The sequence below is a fragment of the Melanostigma gelatinosum genome (assembly GCF_949748355.1).
Source record: "Melanostigma gelatinosum genome assembly, chromosome: 3".
In the NCBI taxonomy this organism is placed as follows: domain Eukaryota; kingdom Metazoa; phylum Chordata; class Actinopteri; order Perciformes; family Zoarcidae; genus Melanostigma; species Melanostigma gelatinosum.
This window is the reverse complement of record NC_136636.1, coordinates 7,534,469-7,550,825: the sequence shown is the minus strand read 5'-3', so window position 1 is coordinate 7,550,825 and position 16,357 is coordinate 7,534,469. Positions and strand designations below refer to the sequence as shown.

Here is a 16,357-nt window from a genome sequence, read left to right as displayed (position 1 = left end):
CCTGCAGTGTCGTCATATATCCGTTAGAATAAATACCCTGACTATTCCCTTGTTTTTCTGTCCTACCAGTGCATGAAACCGTACATGACAGAAATGTCATACTTTCCTCACAGCTTTCCTCGTTTGACTTGAAGTGATTAGATCTTCAGTCCCCTTGCTGCATAAGTTTGCATTTTAATGAGGTTGAACTGATTAACTTTTAACCGCGATACATCTGTGATGTTTATAGAGTTCATGTGAAGGGAAATATGTGGTTATACTTTACTGATTAATCTGTAGATAGCTTACATCACACGAGCAAATGTTAGCATGCTGACATGATAAACTAAGGCTGCGTTCACACAGCAAGCCTTTGTGTTTAATTCTGAATTATTAATCAAATTGGACCTTTGCTAAGCCCCGCCCCTTGCTGCTACGCCGTCACATGGAGTCCACACTATCACTCACTGCACTCACTGAATAAACATGATCAAATTCTTGAAAACATGAAAATATATATCCAGGATGTCAAACTGATTCAACGGTGAAAACAGGTTATAAAGGTGAAAACAGAAGCTAAAGCTACAGATCACAGTTTAACAGTGAACCGCCACATCGCCTGGTGATCGAGACAAAAGACAATGAAATTAAGGAACAACAGTGTTCCTGTAAAGTAGGTCTTTATTCACTGTTACCAAAGCAAACACAGCATGTGTTTACATCCAGTATGCCTTCAGAAGCGAGCGTAGCATAGAGGTACAAATCACATGCAGCACGCTGTCGTACGGAAGTGAACATGGAGGCCACTAAATTTAGCATTTACGCTGACATCAACAAGTTGCTGTGCATGTAGGCCAGTGAATTTGTGAGCAGATGATGAGGACGACGAGAAAGAGGGTCACATTTTTTTTAATCATGGCTTTTTGTGAAGCAGTAGATGCTTCTTCTGTACGTAGGTGTGTGTGGATGCGGAGTGGGAGCCGGTAGTGGTGGGATCCTGATGTGATGTAAAAGTCACATCAATTCCGATATCAGTGTTCAGACTCAGGTACTATTGCAAGAAATCAGATGTGACTTGTAGTTTAAAAAACTGATCCGAGCTACATATGTGCAAAAATAAAAAATCTGATTTGGGCCACTTTTGCATTCACTGTGAATGTCGCCTAAGACGGTGCATCGAGGTAAACATTATACAGATATAAATACATTATATATGTATCATATTATTACAGTAATCACACAGTTTTAGCACTCTTGCTGTATTTAATTAAATCATGATCATTTTTAATGTGGTTGATGACAATACAAATATAATATCCATTGTATTCCCGTAAAAAGACATTACTACTCAACATTCCTACATTACTATTCATGTGCCTTTCCTCTGCAAGTCTTCTTTTCTTTTTTTTTTTACTATATAACAGTTTGACAACCTGTTACATCAGCTCGTCTCACATGAATAGCAAGATTATCTTCACTGTCGTTGAATCTTTATGCTGCTGCTCCTGGGGATTGCTGGTGTGAGCTGTTCAATTATACATGTTCTACAGTCTCTTGTCACGTAGGTGCAGCAGGCTTTAACTCTTAAAATGAAACGTTATTATTCGATCAGTCTCTGCTCGTTTTATCATAAAGCGTTGGAATTTACATTTTAGTTTCACTTTTCCTGAACCTTTATTGCCCAGAATTACTTTCTACAGTCCCCAGCGACCAGCTTTACATTCTTACATTCACGTCTGACTGTTTGGGCGGAGATGCAAATTAAGAAATTAGATGGAAATTGATGATGTCTACTATTTTGCCCCTGAATTGCTGAAAAGTTTTAATGTTCAAATTGATTATCCTGAAGAACGATGGCATAAAAACAAAATCCCAACGCACCAAAGCAAGCGTCCATAAACGGGTTGCATACAAAAGAATATGTTAAACATTGTAAGTCTTTCTAAATAGAACTGAAATGAGATCAAACCAAACGCAGAGAGACACAATGAAAAACACAGGATACGGGATTAGGACCCAGATGTGATGTCAAAGGCTTTGCAGAATGAAATGAATATGTTTACACATTGCACATTTCTGCATTTTGCACTGAAAATATCAGGCATCAACACAAACCAGATATAACCACTGCTAACATTAGATTGTCAAACAACGAAATGTGTTGGGGAGCTTTCACAAATAACAAAATCACATGACTTCTTGGTTCTCAACATCATCACCTGACATTCAGTTCTAGATAGGTGTCATTGCTTTCACATTCGACTTCACTGCAAGTTCCTTGATGTGATATCTTCCTGGTTCTCAGTATGTTAGGATGTTAAGTGCAAAGCCAGATAATGGTCACACACACACACACACACACACACACACACACACACGGTCACCTGGGCAACCCCCTGTTGAGCGTATTCCACTCACAGGCGACATCATTAGGAAGCCATCTTAAGACCAGCGCCTGGTTTTCACACGTGTCTGCCTCTGGCTTACATTAGCTAGCAGGAGGCGTGGGCGCGCTTTCTGACAAGGTTTTATCTGGATTCGTAAATACAAGACCGAACGCCAACCGACCCAGAGATTTACTCAGATTCAGGTTCTTCAAAGAGGGAGACGATTCTGAATAAGCATCTTGTGGATGAAGAACGGTGTGAAACAGCACAGCACTCTCCAGGTCAGACATGAGGCGCGTTGGATTAGAGCAGGGGTCTGGTTGATCGATTTCTCACACTTCTGCTTCACATGAATGCTTTGTGCAACTCAACCTTTTAATTCACAGTGATTCAAGTAGAAAAACATACCATTATGAAAAAATACTGTTCAAAAACCACACAAATACACTCCAAAACTCAGCACAGCCATCACTCCTAGATTACAGGAAAACCTGTGTATCATACAGAGGTCCAGTCCATCAGCTCTTATGCCAGTCAACGACCAGATTGCTTTTTCTTGTGCTAAGCATCTAACCCAGGCAGCCGTCGTGCTTTTCACTCAGGCAATCATAAGTGGAGTCTTTTGGGACAGAAGCAGCCCGTTGGGTACTGGAGGCAACCAGGAAACCAGCACCCTGGGGCATCTTGTTTACCAGTGCTCCTGGCTCGCCCTTCCTTTCTACTTCCTTCACTTCCATTTTCTGTAATCTGTCTCTGCTCTCCAGCAGGCATTTCAGATGTCCTACTTCCAGGTGATGCGTGCCCTCTTTTAGACAGTCTGCTCACGAACGGACCAGCTGGAACGTGGGTCAAGCAGAGTGGCTGCAGGGCTGCGCTCATGCACACGTTCAATTTTTTCACTGGCTGTTCCTCACTTCCCTTTCCCCAGGATCCCTCCTTTCCTTTCTCCTCACATCCCCATGAGATATCTCTCACGGTTTTAACTAAACCATGAATCTGTATCTGCCAACTGCTCCCTCACTTGCTTAAACAGTGCTGTAGAAACAATGGCAAAGTGTGTAATTTGCTGATACTATTTTGCAGTTGCTCTCAGGGGACTTCAGTTTCCTCCCCCATTCTGCTGTTTACAATGCCCAGGGAGAAGAGGAACACATGGAAGTCAACAGAAAAGGCAGACTGAGCGGCAGGGAATTAGTTTTTGTCTCCCTTATCCTTTCCGTGGGAATGTAACATGCTTTTGGAAGTTGATGTTTTAACTCCACTACTCTACCGTCTCTCTGTCACTAGCGTGGCGTCACCAAAAGAGCTCGGTGTCACACACTTCACGACGATCACACCTGTGCCCTCGTTAATCTAAGCTCTCGTAGTGTGGTTGCCGTGGCAACAGAAACTGGGAGAAAACGAGTCCATCGCTCAAACAAAAGTCTCGTTTCCAGCGGTCGATAGTCGACAGTTGATCCGTCGTGTTGTTTGTTTCCCGTGCCTTCGACTTTTAGGGTCGTCGGCAAATGTTTTCACGTTGCGTTCGTGAGTTTCACCTCTTGATGATTTCACGGAAAAGATGGCTGTGATTGGATTCATTCAAGTGATTCCCTGCAGGTGCAATCACTGGCCTCCTCCTTAATCAACTGCGTGTTCTTCAAGATGGGAATTATGGGAATGAACCTGCACTTTCTATTTAAACCTTTTTTTTTAATCCCCACCAAGGTCCCAATGTTTAAACATAGTGACTGAAACATACATCGATCATGCATCCTAGTAAGACCACAGGAGCTAGAAGTTATTTTCAAGAAATGTTTGTGCAATATGTACCACACTACCATGTGTGTGTCAAAGCACGTTGTTTTTACTGATCCACTGAGAGGGAAAGTGATTGGTCTGGTTACTTATCTTAAATCAAATGCCCACTCCCAAGAGCTCCAGTACACATAAGCGATGGCCTGTTGTGGGTTCTGACAGCTTGTGTGCAGGTCTCAGGCTGTGGCTGAGCCAAAACGGTAATCAGAGAATTCTGGAAGGAGAGAGATTGAAGGCTGTTCTGATGCATAATGCACCTGTTCAATCTGCAGACGCTGGGAATGATATATGATGATTTATAACAATTGATCGTAGGTAGGTAGATATACAATGCCTGTTATCTCTGTGTTATGACTTTTCTATCCTAATAGAATGTTGAGATGTCTGACTTGCTATGAGAGAGAAAATGTGTTTGGATTTTCTCCTCCCGCAGTTCATTTTTCATCTGTATGAATTGTGTTTCTGTCTCCGCAGCGCTGTCATCAAGCTGTTATTCATCGCTGCATCATGGAGGCTCAGTCGGGTGCATCATGGGAGCCCATCAACGGCGTGACAAATACAATATATGAGGGCTGACGGGTTCGTCATGGAGACGGACAGCTACACCACTGACTGGGTTGGGACGGTGGCCGGCCTGGAGGGAATGGGACTCCTTCAGGAGCAGGGAGGGGGGGGCTTGGCCAGCGGCCCGGCGTCCTGGTACACGCCGTACTCGCTGGGCTTTCAGGTGTCGCTCACCTCCTTCCTCATGCTGGAGCTGGTGTTGGGTTTCAGCAGCAACCTGACGGTACTGGTGCTCTACTGCTCTCAATCCAACTTAGTGGACTCGGTGAGCAACATGGTGACTGTGAATCTGCATGTGCTGGATGTGGCGGTGTGTGTGCTGTGTCTGCCCCTCACTCTGGTGGTTGTGCTGCTGCCTCCAGGACCAAACATGGCCCTGCTCTGCTGCTTCCATGAGGCCGGCGTCACCTTTGCCAGCATAGCCACGGCCATCAACATCCTGGTCATCAGCTTGGACCGATATGACATCTCAGTGCGGCCGGCCAACAGGCTGCTGACCACACGTAGAGCGACGCTGCTCCTGGCTGCCGTTTGGATCGCCTCGGTGGCTGTGTTTTTTATCCCGTTCTTGGAGGTGCAGTGGTCCAGTGCAGAAGGAGCAGAGGAGAGAGTGCAGGTGACACCCTTGTCGTTGTCCTCGCATGGTATCGGTGCCTCAGTGGCGCCAGCGTGGCGTAACCAGACACTGCTGTGTGTCGGTGGGCAGGGCTTCCACACAGGTCTGGCTATGTACTACCATCTTATCCTGCAGGTACCCATCTTCTTCACCACAGTGGCAGTTATGCTCTTCACCTACTCCAGAATACTGAGGGCTTTAAACATCCGCATTGGCTCCCACATGAAGAAGGGTCCGCGGTTCAGGGGCCCTTCCGGCAGGGGGCAGGAGGGGCCCCACAAGAGACAGAAAATACAGAAGCCGGGGCTCAAAATGAACGATGGTGGGAAGGTAGGAGGGGAGCAGTGCACCGCAGATGGTGCCAAACAGCTCTGCCTCCCTCCACTCATTCCTTCCCCCACTCCCACGGCCACCTCCCCCCCTGCTCTGTCCTCCGCCCCCCTCGTGACCTCTGACACGGGCGCTGCGACCGCCATGCCCACCACCATGGGTGTCCAGGCCTCCGTGTTTGCCATCATTGCCCTGAGGAGGGCAGTGCGGCGACACAGGGATCGGCGAGAGCGACAGAGGCGGGTGTTCAGGATGTCCCTCATCATTATCGTCACGTTCCTGTGCTGTTGGGCTCCCCTCTCTGTGACCAACATGCTAATCTTGGGTATAGGCCCCATTGACGCCTTGGTCAGCCTACGCCTCTGGTTCTTGGCCCTGTCGTACGGCACCACCGTCTCCCACCCTCTGCTCTACGCCTTCACCCGACAGAAGCTGCGGCGTGCCCTCCGTACTAAGGTCAAGAAGAGGGTGGTGTCCCTGCTCCAGGTCGACCCTTCACCGGGGGGCACCGTCATACACAACTCCTGGGTGGAGAACAGAAAAACCAGCCGGCAGGTGCGGCTGGAAGCAAGCGAAGGTACTGACCGCTGCCTGGCAGAGGTCCTGTGAGACTGACACACACGGGCCAGGCTAGTTATCAGTAGCAATTAAAAATAGAGTCACAGGTGTGTTCTGTTGTTAAACTCACTGGTGCGTGAAGCCAGTGTAAGAAATAAACACATTTCCACCTCTGGGAGATGTTTTAATGTAACCACCAAGCCCATGCTAAAGACAGCTAACATTCACACCGGATGCTGTCGACACACCGTCTCTGCGGCTGAAGAAAATCATACGACAGCACGCACACACAAATGTATATCATTTGCACTCTGTCAAATGGTGAAGTCTGTTTATTATGCAGTTGTATGATAGAGCGGCCTCCTAGTGGTGCTTACCTAACTGCTCCAAAGAATGTGTTTAGCCAGCAGATCATCAAGTCTGCCACCCGCTCTAATGCTCCAAGGCAGCTTCAAAAATAACGATTTGATACACTTTGAACAAATAAATACTCCAAAAACTCTTTGAATGTGTTTGATATTGTCTCTGTCTTAGTTCTGCTCTGATGGTATGATGTATATTCTGAACTCAAAGGGGAAAATGTTGGATATTTACAAGCAAGACACCGGGAGGATAAGATGTAAATGTGCCAGGGTTTAGTTTTGCTTAAAGCAGTTATTAAACGGTCGATGTTAGTGTTTTACAAGAAATCTTGCAAAGCTCTTTCGTGTAAATGCAACTCTTTTGCACCGAAATTTGTGTAATGTCTTATTGATGTTTTGCATATACTGCTTGGAGCAGGCAGGTACATTGATTGAAGTCATAGTTTAACATTTTGGGAAATAGGATCATTGATTTTCTTGCAGAGAATTAGATGAAGAGATTGATACCACTGTTACGCAGGAGAGTGCTTTCAAACTTCTCATCTAACTCTCGGCAAGAAAGTCAATAAGCCTCCATCCCAGAATGTCTAGCTAGTCCTCTAAATAGTAAAAAATTAATCTATTTTATTGTATTAAATGTTGACAGACTTATGGGTAGAGTCGACTGGTTGTGCTGAATTAGCTCGTCAGAATGACACCGTAAAATCGACAGGTGACCTTTCAATATAATGCAGTCTCATCACCAAAATCGATAATTGCAAAAATAACCATAGAGTTCAATGAACACCTCTCTGAAACATTCTCAACAAAAACTGAATACTTACAGCCTGAAGAAAAGTCATCATCTTTGTCGCTCGGTTGTTTTGGATTGCATTATATTTCAGGTTTCGGCATGCTAAAAGCATGCGGTTCTCTTTTGAAATACCTTTTATGTACATGCAAATGTTGACCAGGTTAAAACGTATTTCATGTGCAATCTACAATACAAGTCACTAAGACTGTATGTGATTATAGATTTAGAGGAGCGATTCGGTCGCGGCTGGCTCGTCCAAACATGTGGTCCCGTGGGTCAACTCCACCGTAGTGTACAGCAACACAAGAGAGTAACAGTCACTGCAGACTGGAGGATTCTTAATAGGACTTGTGTGTTCACTCTTCTGATGCTGTACTCGCACTGAGGCCACGTGATTTATCTCACACACACACACAATGCATTCTTGAACGTAAACACATGAAAAATGATATATTATATTGTATGTACACCAAGAATATGCTATCTTTATAGGTTTCCTTCATGGTGTTCTTATGTGAATGTATCACCATGCAATGTTGAATTATATCAATAAATATGAAATGCTGAGGTCTGGATTTGCTGCTTTTTTTCTCCTGTGCTCATGACGGTATGAATTCATGTATGCCGCCTGCTGTAAAGAGGTAGGCTACTGAAAAATGATACAAAGTACAAACAATGTTTCTGTCTGAACAGCCCTGGCCTTGGGTTGAGCTGTCATAACAGTTTTTTTCCCCTTACAACCTGCTGTGAGGGGAACAGCATGAGGACAATGTACACAACTGTCCATATACTCACATGATTATTTCCTTGTTACCAGAAGGGACACGCCTTGTCCTCTTGGACACGCGTTGTTGGCAGGGACGGCATGCTGTATGATAAACTGTTTGTGCATTCATTACATTCAGAAAGCAGCCAATAATAAAGTGAGTGGGTGGTGCGATTTGTATGTTAATTTTAGCATTGTCTTGTTACTGTTGGCATGGTTTCCTACTTTCTGATGAGAAGCCATCCTTCTGCTGAATCCTGTTTCAAGTGGGTGCATTGCGCGTTGACAACGGGTCGGCACGAGCACCTCCAGTACCTGCCAGTGTGCATGTCCTGCTCCTCACAATGAGCTATACTGTACGCATTTAGTTGAAAAGCTACCGGCATGCTGTTTGAAAACTTTGCGTGGGCTCTGCGTTGCGTGGGAGGAAGGTGATGCAGACCTCTGCAGGATGGGAGAAAGGAGGTCATCCATGTGGGATGAAGCCCGCAGGGCAAAGTAACTCGGCAGCACTTAAACCTAGCCAGAACCATCAGGAAACTGCTGCTACTTTTGATGATTTTGATATTTGGTTAAAGGCAAATCACATTTAAATAACAGAAAAAATAATGAGCCATTTGGATATTTATTTTAATGTTACAGTACAAGTCAAGATCGACCTCTGCGGTTATTGTCTAACGTTACATCTTGTGCAAGTTAAAGTTCATCTCAGCTGAGAGAGCACTGCACTGAAACACTTTATAGTTGCCTGCCATTCACAAAGACACAAATCTTTACGTTTGAGAAACTATTTTAAAAATGTTTGTAGACTTTACTCAACACAATTAAATACAATACATGTTTGTGGACAGTGAAATATTTGTGGATCATAGAAAACATTTGTGGACCGTCTTCTGGGGGTTACAAACATTACAGTCCGATGAAAACTTCCATTACAGGCAAGGACAAATACAAGCAAACAACTCTCAAACAGGTCTTGACTTCTCACTGCAGCTTGTTCATCAACAACGTAACTCAGTGCTCATCATGAAAGGTTGACACTTAATGCCCAAAAAGGAATCCACAATTTCTACAAGATTGATTGTTGGAAACTGTCCGTATAGATTTATAGTTAGAGTAGAGATTGAACAGTGAAACCATACAAAGAGAACAGAGTATTAAGCTGTAAGGTCACATGATGTCTTACTGTCAAATGACAACAAACATTACGAGAGAAGCACAAGGTAGTCTGGTGAGGTCATGTGAGGTATTTTCTGGAAAAAAAATGTTTTCACAGGACTTTAAAGCTTAATCTCACTCAAGCAAAACTCCCAAACTCCTCCGATGTTCAAAACTGGAAGTCTGTCGAGACCTGAGAACAAGAAAATCAATCAAAAAGAAGACGAGGAACCATTTGGGGTTCATGATTGTTGTTAATGTAACGATATAGGACCTAAAAGGAAGATCCCTTTTATGTAAATGTATTACAATGGGATAGAATCCAGCGCTCATACAAACAACCAGACATTGTTGGAGTGAATTTAGACAATAACTGTAATCTGAATCTGAATCACTGCTCGAATTACATCAGCTCAGACTGCTGAGTGAAAATGCCTATAAATATTATTTAGGCCAGTCTGCCCTCGGTTTAACATCTGCCACACATGCTGCATCTGAAAGGGCTCTTGCATCACGACTGACCTCTTCCATCATGGACTCCATGCTCCCTGAACGTGTGGCTGCATCTTGGCTATATTCTGCCCAGTTTCTGCCGCAGTCTTTCCCCCAGCCTGTCAACAACCTGAGATTTGAACTTTACGTTATGAAGAATTCTAACTTGGGAAAAGGACAGCTCCACCTTGGGGTAGCTTTACTCAATTTAATGTTTACAATAGACGTTTTGGGGACAGAACTTTAAAAGGTCACATTTATTTTCATTTCTTTCTAAATTTGTTCAGCACTCAAGTCAAGTTAACTCAAACTTTAACATCACCGTGTGCAGTGCACCGGCCTCTGTATCGCAGAAACTGCATCTAAAAACCCAACAAGGTGACTCCTCATGAAAGCCAAGATAAAACAATCAAATTAGGCATGTGTTTGAATTAGTTTGATGCACATTCATGTGTGTTTTATAAAAACCCTAACTCTACCCAGGACGTACCATACAGTGTATGCTACAGCATATTACACCACACTGCAAGAGGTATATTTGTTCCTTCTAATTCAGGAAACCGTTCTGTAGACATAAGATCAAAATGCTTTTAAATATTTGTCATTTATCATGAGGGAAAATAATCAGAACATCTCTTGTAACTGTCATTATGGTGAATAATATCCTGAGCTAGACTGGCCTCTGGTGGGTCGATCGACGAATTACACGAAAAAGGTGAACCGCTCTCTTCGTCCGCCGAAATAGCTCAGTTGGGAGAGCGTTAGACTGAAGATCTAAAGGTCCCTGGTTCGATCCCGGGTTTCGGCAGGGACTTGGAACGTTTTGAGCGCAAACTGGAAATGAATGTGTCTAAATCATGGGCAAATGTATAATTGTACTGAATTAAACTGCAAATAGAAGATAAAAAAGATACATATTTACTGTAGTGAATAAATTAAAATTAAAACCTAAATAGGACATCAGTTGATAAATATATTTCTACATTTTTTGTTCACTTTCATTTCTGTATTTCTGTGTCCTTATGTTAATGAGGTAGGCGGTCCTAACCTCGTGCACGATTTGGTAATTAGGGAATCCAGACAGAAGCAAACGAGACCTAGCAAATCTTCCCTGTAGAGTAGACAATGTCAGAAAACTAGCTTAGTGACGGCATGCATCGTCAGTAAGCTATAAGAAGAAGAAAACTAGTTAGTAGTGCACAATATAACATATTTACCTGAACTGGGAAGCCATGTCGTTTTGTTTTTGTGCAGAACAGAGGACCTCAAACGCACTAAGTTCACTTCCAACGCAGGCAGTCACACAATGTGACACCCAGAATCCCAGTGGACGGTAAGTTTCTGCAGGGAACCGTTTTTAATGCTAAATCCCTTGTGTAGACTGAAGTAGTGTCGCTGGTGTTGAGTGATTTCTTCAGGCGTGCTGTGCATCAACAGAGCACACACACTCCTGTAAAGTGTGTCCCTTCCTCTGTCTCTGTCAGCTTCGCATGGTTCTCTAAATCGGTCGCTGATGATCGTAAATCATTTGAAATGACTAAACTATTAATTGACGGTTAAATGAGCTGGCCAACTTCAACGTTACTGTACACGAATCGGCATCATCACACTCCGAACCAATCCTGCTTTAGGCAGAATTTTCTCGATGTCCTGTTTGATTATGAACTTTCATTTATCCATGTATTCAATTATTTATTTCCATATTTATTTCAGCATTTTTTTTTTTTTTATTCCTGTATTTATGTAGACATTTATTTTAGCATTTATTTATGTATTCAATGATATTTAACTAATTTTTCGTCCTCCATACTGTCTATATATACTTTGCTATAGTCAAGCAGGGTATTGTTTATTCTTTTTATGAATGTAGGTTATTATTACTTTAATATACATGTATTATTCTTTCGAGGAGGACATTCTTTGGATAACACACAGCAGTAGTACATTTAACAGCCAGCAGATGGCAGGAGCGTTTTGATACTTTGTTTTCATACACAGGTATCCATTGCATTGCAAATGGCACAACTTTACTTCAGGTCAGGTTTGAAAAGGCTTTAAAAATAAGAAGTCTACTTTCTTTTTGACAAAACTATCTTTTTTTTGTTTCTGTGCATGTATGAAAGTGTAGTGTTTGTTGTTATAGGCTATACTCACATTTGACAAGAGGAATAACTGAAGAGTTGAACAAGTCAAGGTAACAACGGATAATGATAAACATTTCATCCAGGAACGTATATATATATATTCATATTAAGTAGGATCTGAAACAGCTGATATAATGCCAGTATAAATACATGTATGTTAATGAGATGGGTGTGTATAAATGTATTTTTTTTACTGCTCCTAAGTTTAAGTGATGGATAAAGAAGTAGCCTAATGTTATACCAGCTCGCAAGCAACATTGAGGAGGTAATCGAGACAAACATTGGATATAATTTGGTTCAGTATGTTTCTGTGGTTGAAACACTTTGGTCCAAAATAAGCACTTATGTAACAAAACAAACAAAGTTCATGCCACGTCAGGCATAATATCATGCCAAGAGAGACTCAGCAGGACTGCATCAGGTTTCTGGGACCTCCGTGTCTCAGCTGTTCTCACCTGTCCGAGTGCCAGCTGAGGCGTGAGAGAGGCTCGGTCCAAGAGAGCAGGTCCAGGCCGCGGGGGCGGCAAACGGGGCACGGATTTGCGTCATTCCCATTGAAACCTGAATGAATGACCAACCGGCTTTCTGTGTCGATGTGCTAATCAGCAGTGCATTGATAATGAACCGACCCAAAGTGATTCAGAGAACTAACAATGTGGAAGATTGGCAGGAGGGGACAGAAAAGGTGTAAAATGTCCTGCTGAGCTGCAGGGTTGTGAAGAAGCGATTGTGTGTGCGTAATGTTGCCTGTATGCCTTTGAAACACATTGTGTAATTGTGTTTGTGTGTTTGAGGTGTTTGAGGTCAAAGCACCCCTGAAAGCACATTAGTCGACGGAGATTACAAAGTAATTGTTACCTCTTTTTTTCTAATAGATGTCGTGCTTTCTCATTTATTGCTATGTAATTTATTTCTGTTGGTTATGCAATCTCTCTCTCTCCCCCTCTCCCTTCCTTTTGAGTGTTTCCACAACTGTAGTTTGTTTCCTGGTGGCTTTGTTCCCACTGCTCTTGGAGACTTACAAAAAAAAAGAAAATGCCTTAAGATGCCAGTCAAGTCGAGTTCTGAACCAATTCCATTAGATGGTTGACTGACATGGATTCATGGTTGCGCAGAGAGGATGTTTTTGCTCTAATCTCTATTAATTCTAGTTCCACTTCCAAGCAGCTCCCACAGACGCTGCGGTCAGTCTGGCATTGCTTGAAGGCTTGCATAACTTCTACACAGCAAACTTTCTCCCCCGTTACAGCACCGCTCTCTGCAGGGCGATCTCTCTTCCCAAAACAGGCAGTGACGCTCCCTGTCAGGATGCTCTCTGGTGCTGGGCAGGTAGTTTATTTATTTCACCTTTTTGCTGAAAACACCTGCTTTTTTTCATGAGGGAACAGCTCAGGCTGTGTTAAACGTATACCCTGGCCTTCCGCGGTCCTGCAAACGGTTCTTAAATTTCCGCTGCTGTACACATTCTAGAGTGCTCACAAAGTATGAAAGGTCACCAGGGATCCACTGCTGTTGGATTCCTCAAGCCGCTGTCATCGCGCACCAAGTTGGCAAACATGTTGATGAACGATTTCACCCACACCCGACCCATCGCAGGTCTGTGACAGAAGATATGGCTCTGTTCTGTCGGTCACTTTCCTTTCTGTCCGAGTGTGTTAATTGATTTCCTTCCTTTTTTGATCATAAAGTACAGACTTTTATTGGTTTGTTATTTGTACTTTGCATGTTGGTTTTGAGTTTGATTTTAACAATGCAGCTCAGTCAAATCAAGTATTTTTTTTTTATCTGCCAAAAGTGGCATTTGGTCAAATAAATAAGATTTTGCACAGGGCCCCCAAGAATCTAGAAGCGGCCCTGCTAGCTGGTGCATCTTCAATTTGGAGGAGCTGCTGAACAAGATGCAAGAAGTTTAACAACAACTGTGTGCTTCACAAAACATAAAAAAGTCTTAACTCTCATCCCAAATTCATCCCAATATTAAGTTTCATCTGCCCCGATCCTATGTCTTCTTAAAAGAAGTACCGCTGAACTAGTTGACGGTATGAGGAAACTAACATGTTTTTTTTTCTATGAAGGAATGTTAATATACTCTTGTAAAAGCCCAAAATACAATGACTGATGAACCTGAAAATGAGCATAATTATTTTTCATATCAGAAAGTAGAACTGTCACATCACCCAATTCTCTGCATCCCATTTACCACTTAAGACTGCTGTACACTCTCTGCTTGTTTGTCTACTTCTATCACAATAACATGCAGAGACACGATTTGCAAGATATTTAAAGACAATGAAAATCAAACTTAAAGGTGTTTTGTAAAATTCACATTTGTTTACCATTGAATGTTGGGGCAACATGACACACTGTGTACTTTGTTTGTATGTCCCTAAATTGAAGAGATCTGGCCTACAGATGAGAAGCAATGATTCGAAGATGGTCTTGTTGTGGCGATCTAGTGAGACAAGGGAAGGTTGTCTAAGGGAACACGTATGACATCGCTTTTGTCCTTATGTCATCGCTTTTGTCCTTTCAGACAAAAAGGAGGCATTGTCTTCTCCGACTGACTGAGTAGAAAGTAACGAACCCACTCGCTGTCCCATGAACGAGCTCCAAGGACAGCGGGGAGGCTTGTTTCTCGGTGTAATCTGCGTAGATGCTGTTGTTCAGATTGGAGTTCTTTCTCTGAACACTGTTGACCTTTGCAAATGCCTCGGCGCTGCTCTACGTCATCAAATCAAAGCTACAATTGAGAAAAATATGCAATTGCTGTTCTCTTCATCCAAACAATGGGGATAAACCTTGAGTGCTTGTGTGAAAAAACAAATCTAGAATTTAAATATCTCTCATCTTGTGACTCTCTGCCGTGGTAAAATCATCATGCTACTAAGTTCTTTTGAAAAATGCATTTTTACTAGGAAGTGCGATTAAAAAGTATGAGCAAGGAGAAATAATAAACATACCTTTTTGGTAAAGTACACTGTGCTCCCTGCTTCAGTTCCCCAGACATTACCACTTGCTTTCTAGGTTTAGTAAATCTCCTCTTCCTCTGTTCTCTGCTTCTACTGAATGTAGACTCACATACAGGATATGATCACTTGGCTGACCTCCTGCACTGCATGTCCAAACCAGATGAAGATCACTGATGTCATCTCCTGGAGATTGACACTACCCAGGTGCACCAGTCTGTGAACTTCCACAGTCCAAAAACTCACACGCATCACATTCACGACCACGTCACGTAGTTATGCATCTACGTTTCATTTCTGTTCCCCCTCGACTCACAGAAGTCGCAACTAAGGTGAGGCGAGTTACCCAACGCATCAACGTGTTGCACCAACATGTGTCAGTCACACTCTCTCCAGTGGCAGTGCTGTTGTGTTTGCCGTGCTGGTTCATTCCTTTGTTGTTGCGAACGTGTCTGTCAGTGTGTTTGAGCATGTGTGCGTTTTTCTCACATGGGTGGTACATCAGTGGTTTTCCCAAATGAGGAATTTTAAAATAGAAGCTGAGCAAGCAACTGAGATGACAATCACTGTAGGGTTGGGTCCATAAAGCAAACCTTTCCAGGCAGAGAAAGTCTCTCTCTCTCTCTCTCTCTCTCTCTCTCTCTCTCTCTCTCTCTCTCTCTCTCTCTCTCTCTCTCTCTCTCTCTCTCTCTCTCTCTCTCTCTCTCTCTCTCTCTCTCTCTCTCTCTCTCTCTCTCTCTGGATTTAGGTGGAACACTTCACGGTGTTGGTAAAAATTTGTCATTTCAAGAGTTTGTTCCATATTTTCAATAATAATAATATTGGGACAACTTGAGTAAAGTACCACTAACTCCTAAATTGCACTAAGTATGAGTAAATGTACTTGGCCTAATCAGAATCAGAACCATTTATTGCCATTGTATGTTGAACATACAAGGAATTTGACATGATGGGAGGTGCGTAACATTTAACAACAATCAACAATGCAAAGTAGAAACAAATTAAATTTACAGAAAATATAAAATAAAGTGGAATATAAGATAAAGTGGAATATAAGATAAAGTGAAATATAAAATAAAGTAAAGTGGAGTGCACAAACGAACGGATAACAGGACTATAGACCGGTGAGATGTAATTAATTCCCACCTCATTGGTCTGATTTCCCACTTTGGCCTCTGCTACTTCCGGAGTAGTGAGCCAATTAGTGTCATCTGCCGAAACTGGAAAATCAAACTGTTGCTGATATGTACGGCTACGTCATGCACCGTAACGCTGGATAAACAGAACAGACCAGTTTTTGGCTGATTTAACGCTTTGTTCAAGGTACTTTGTGCAACACTAGAATTAACTGTGAGCCTTTAAAAATGCACTTAGTTGCTGTAAGTAAGGTTAGGAGCAGAGAGAGAGAGAGAGAGAGAGAGAGAGAGAGAGAGAGAGAGAGATGC

At 42.8% G+C, this 16,357-nt stretch overlaps 1 protein-coding gene across 1 annotated transcript; it reads left to right on the top strand.

Annotated features, from left to right (window-relative positions):
• Positions 1 to 4,749: 4,749 nt before the first annotated feature.
• LOC306775051 (G-protein coupled receptor 22-like) lies at positions 4,750 to 6,282 on the top strand (the record flags this gene model as incomplete). Its single annotated transcript, XM_079265262.1, has 1 exon — positions 4,750 to 6,282. One exon carries the CDS (start codon positions 4,750 to 4,752, stop codon positions 6,280 to 6,282), a length of 1,533 nt encoding a protein of 510 aa, XP_079121388.1.
• Between the last annotated feature and the right edge of the window lie 10,075 nt (positions 6,283 to 16,357).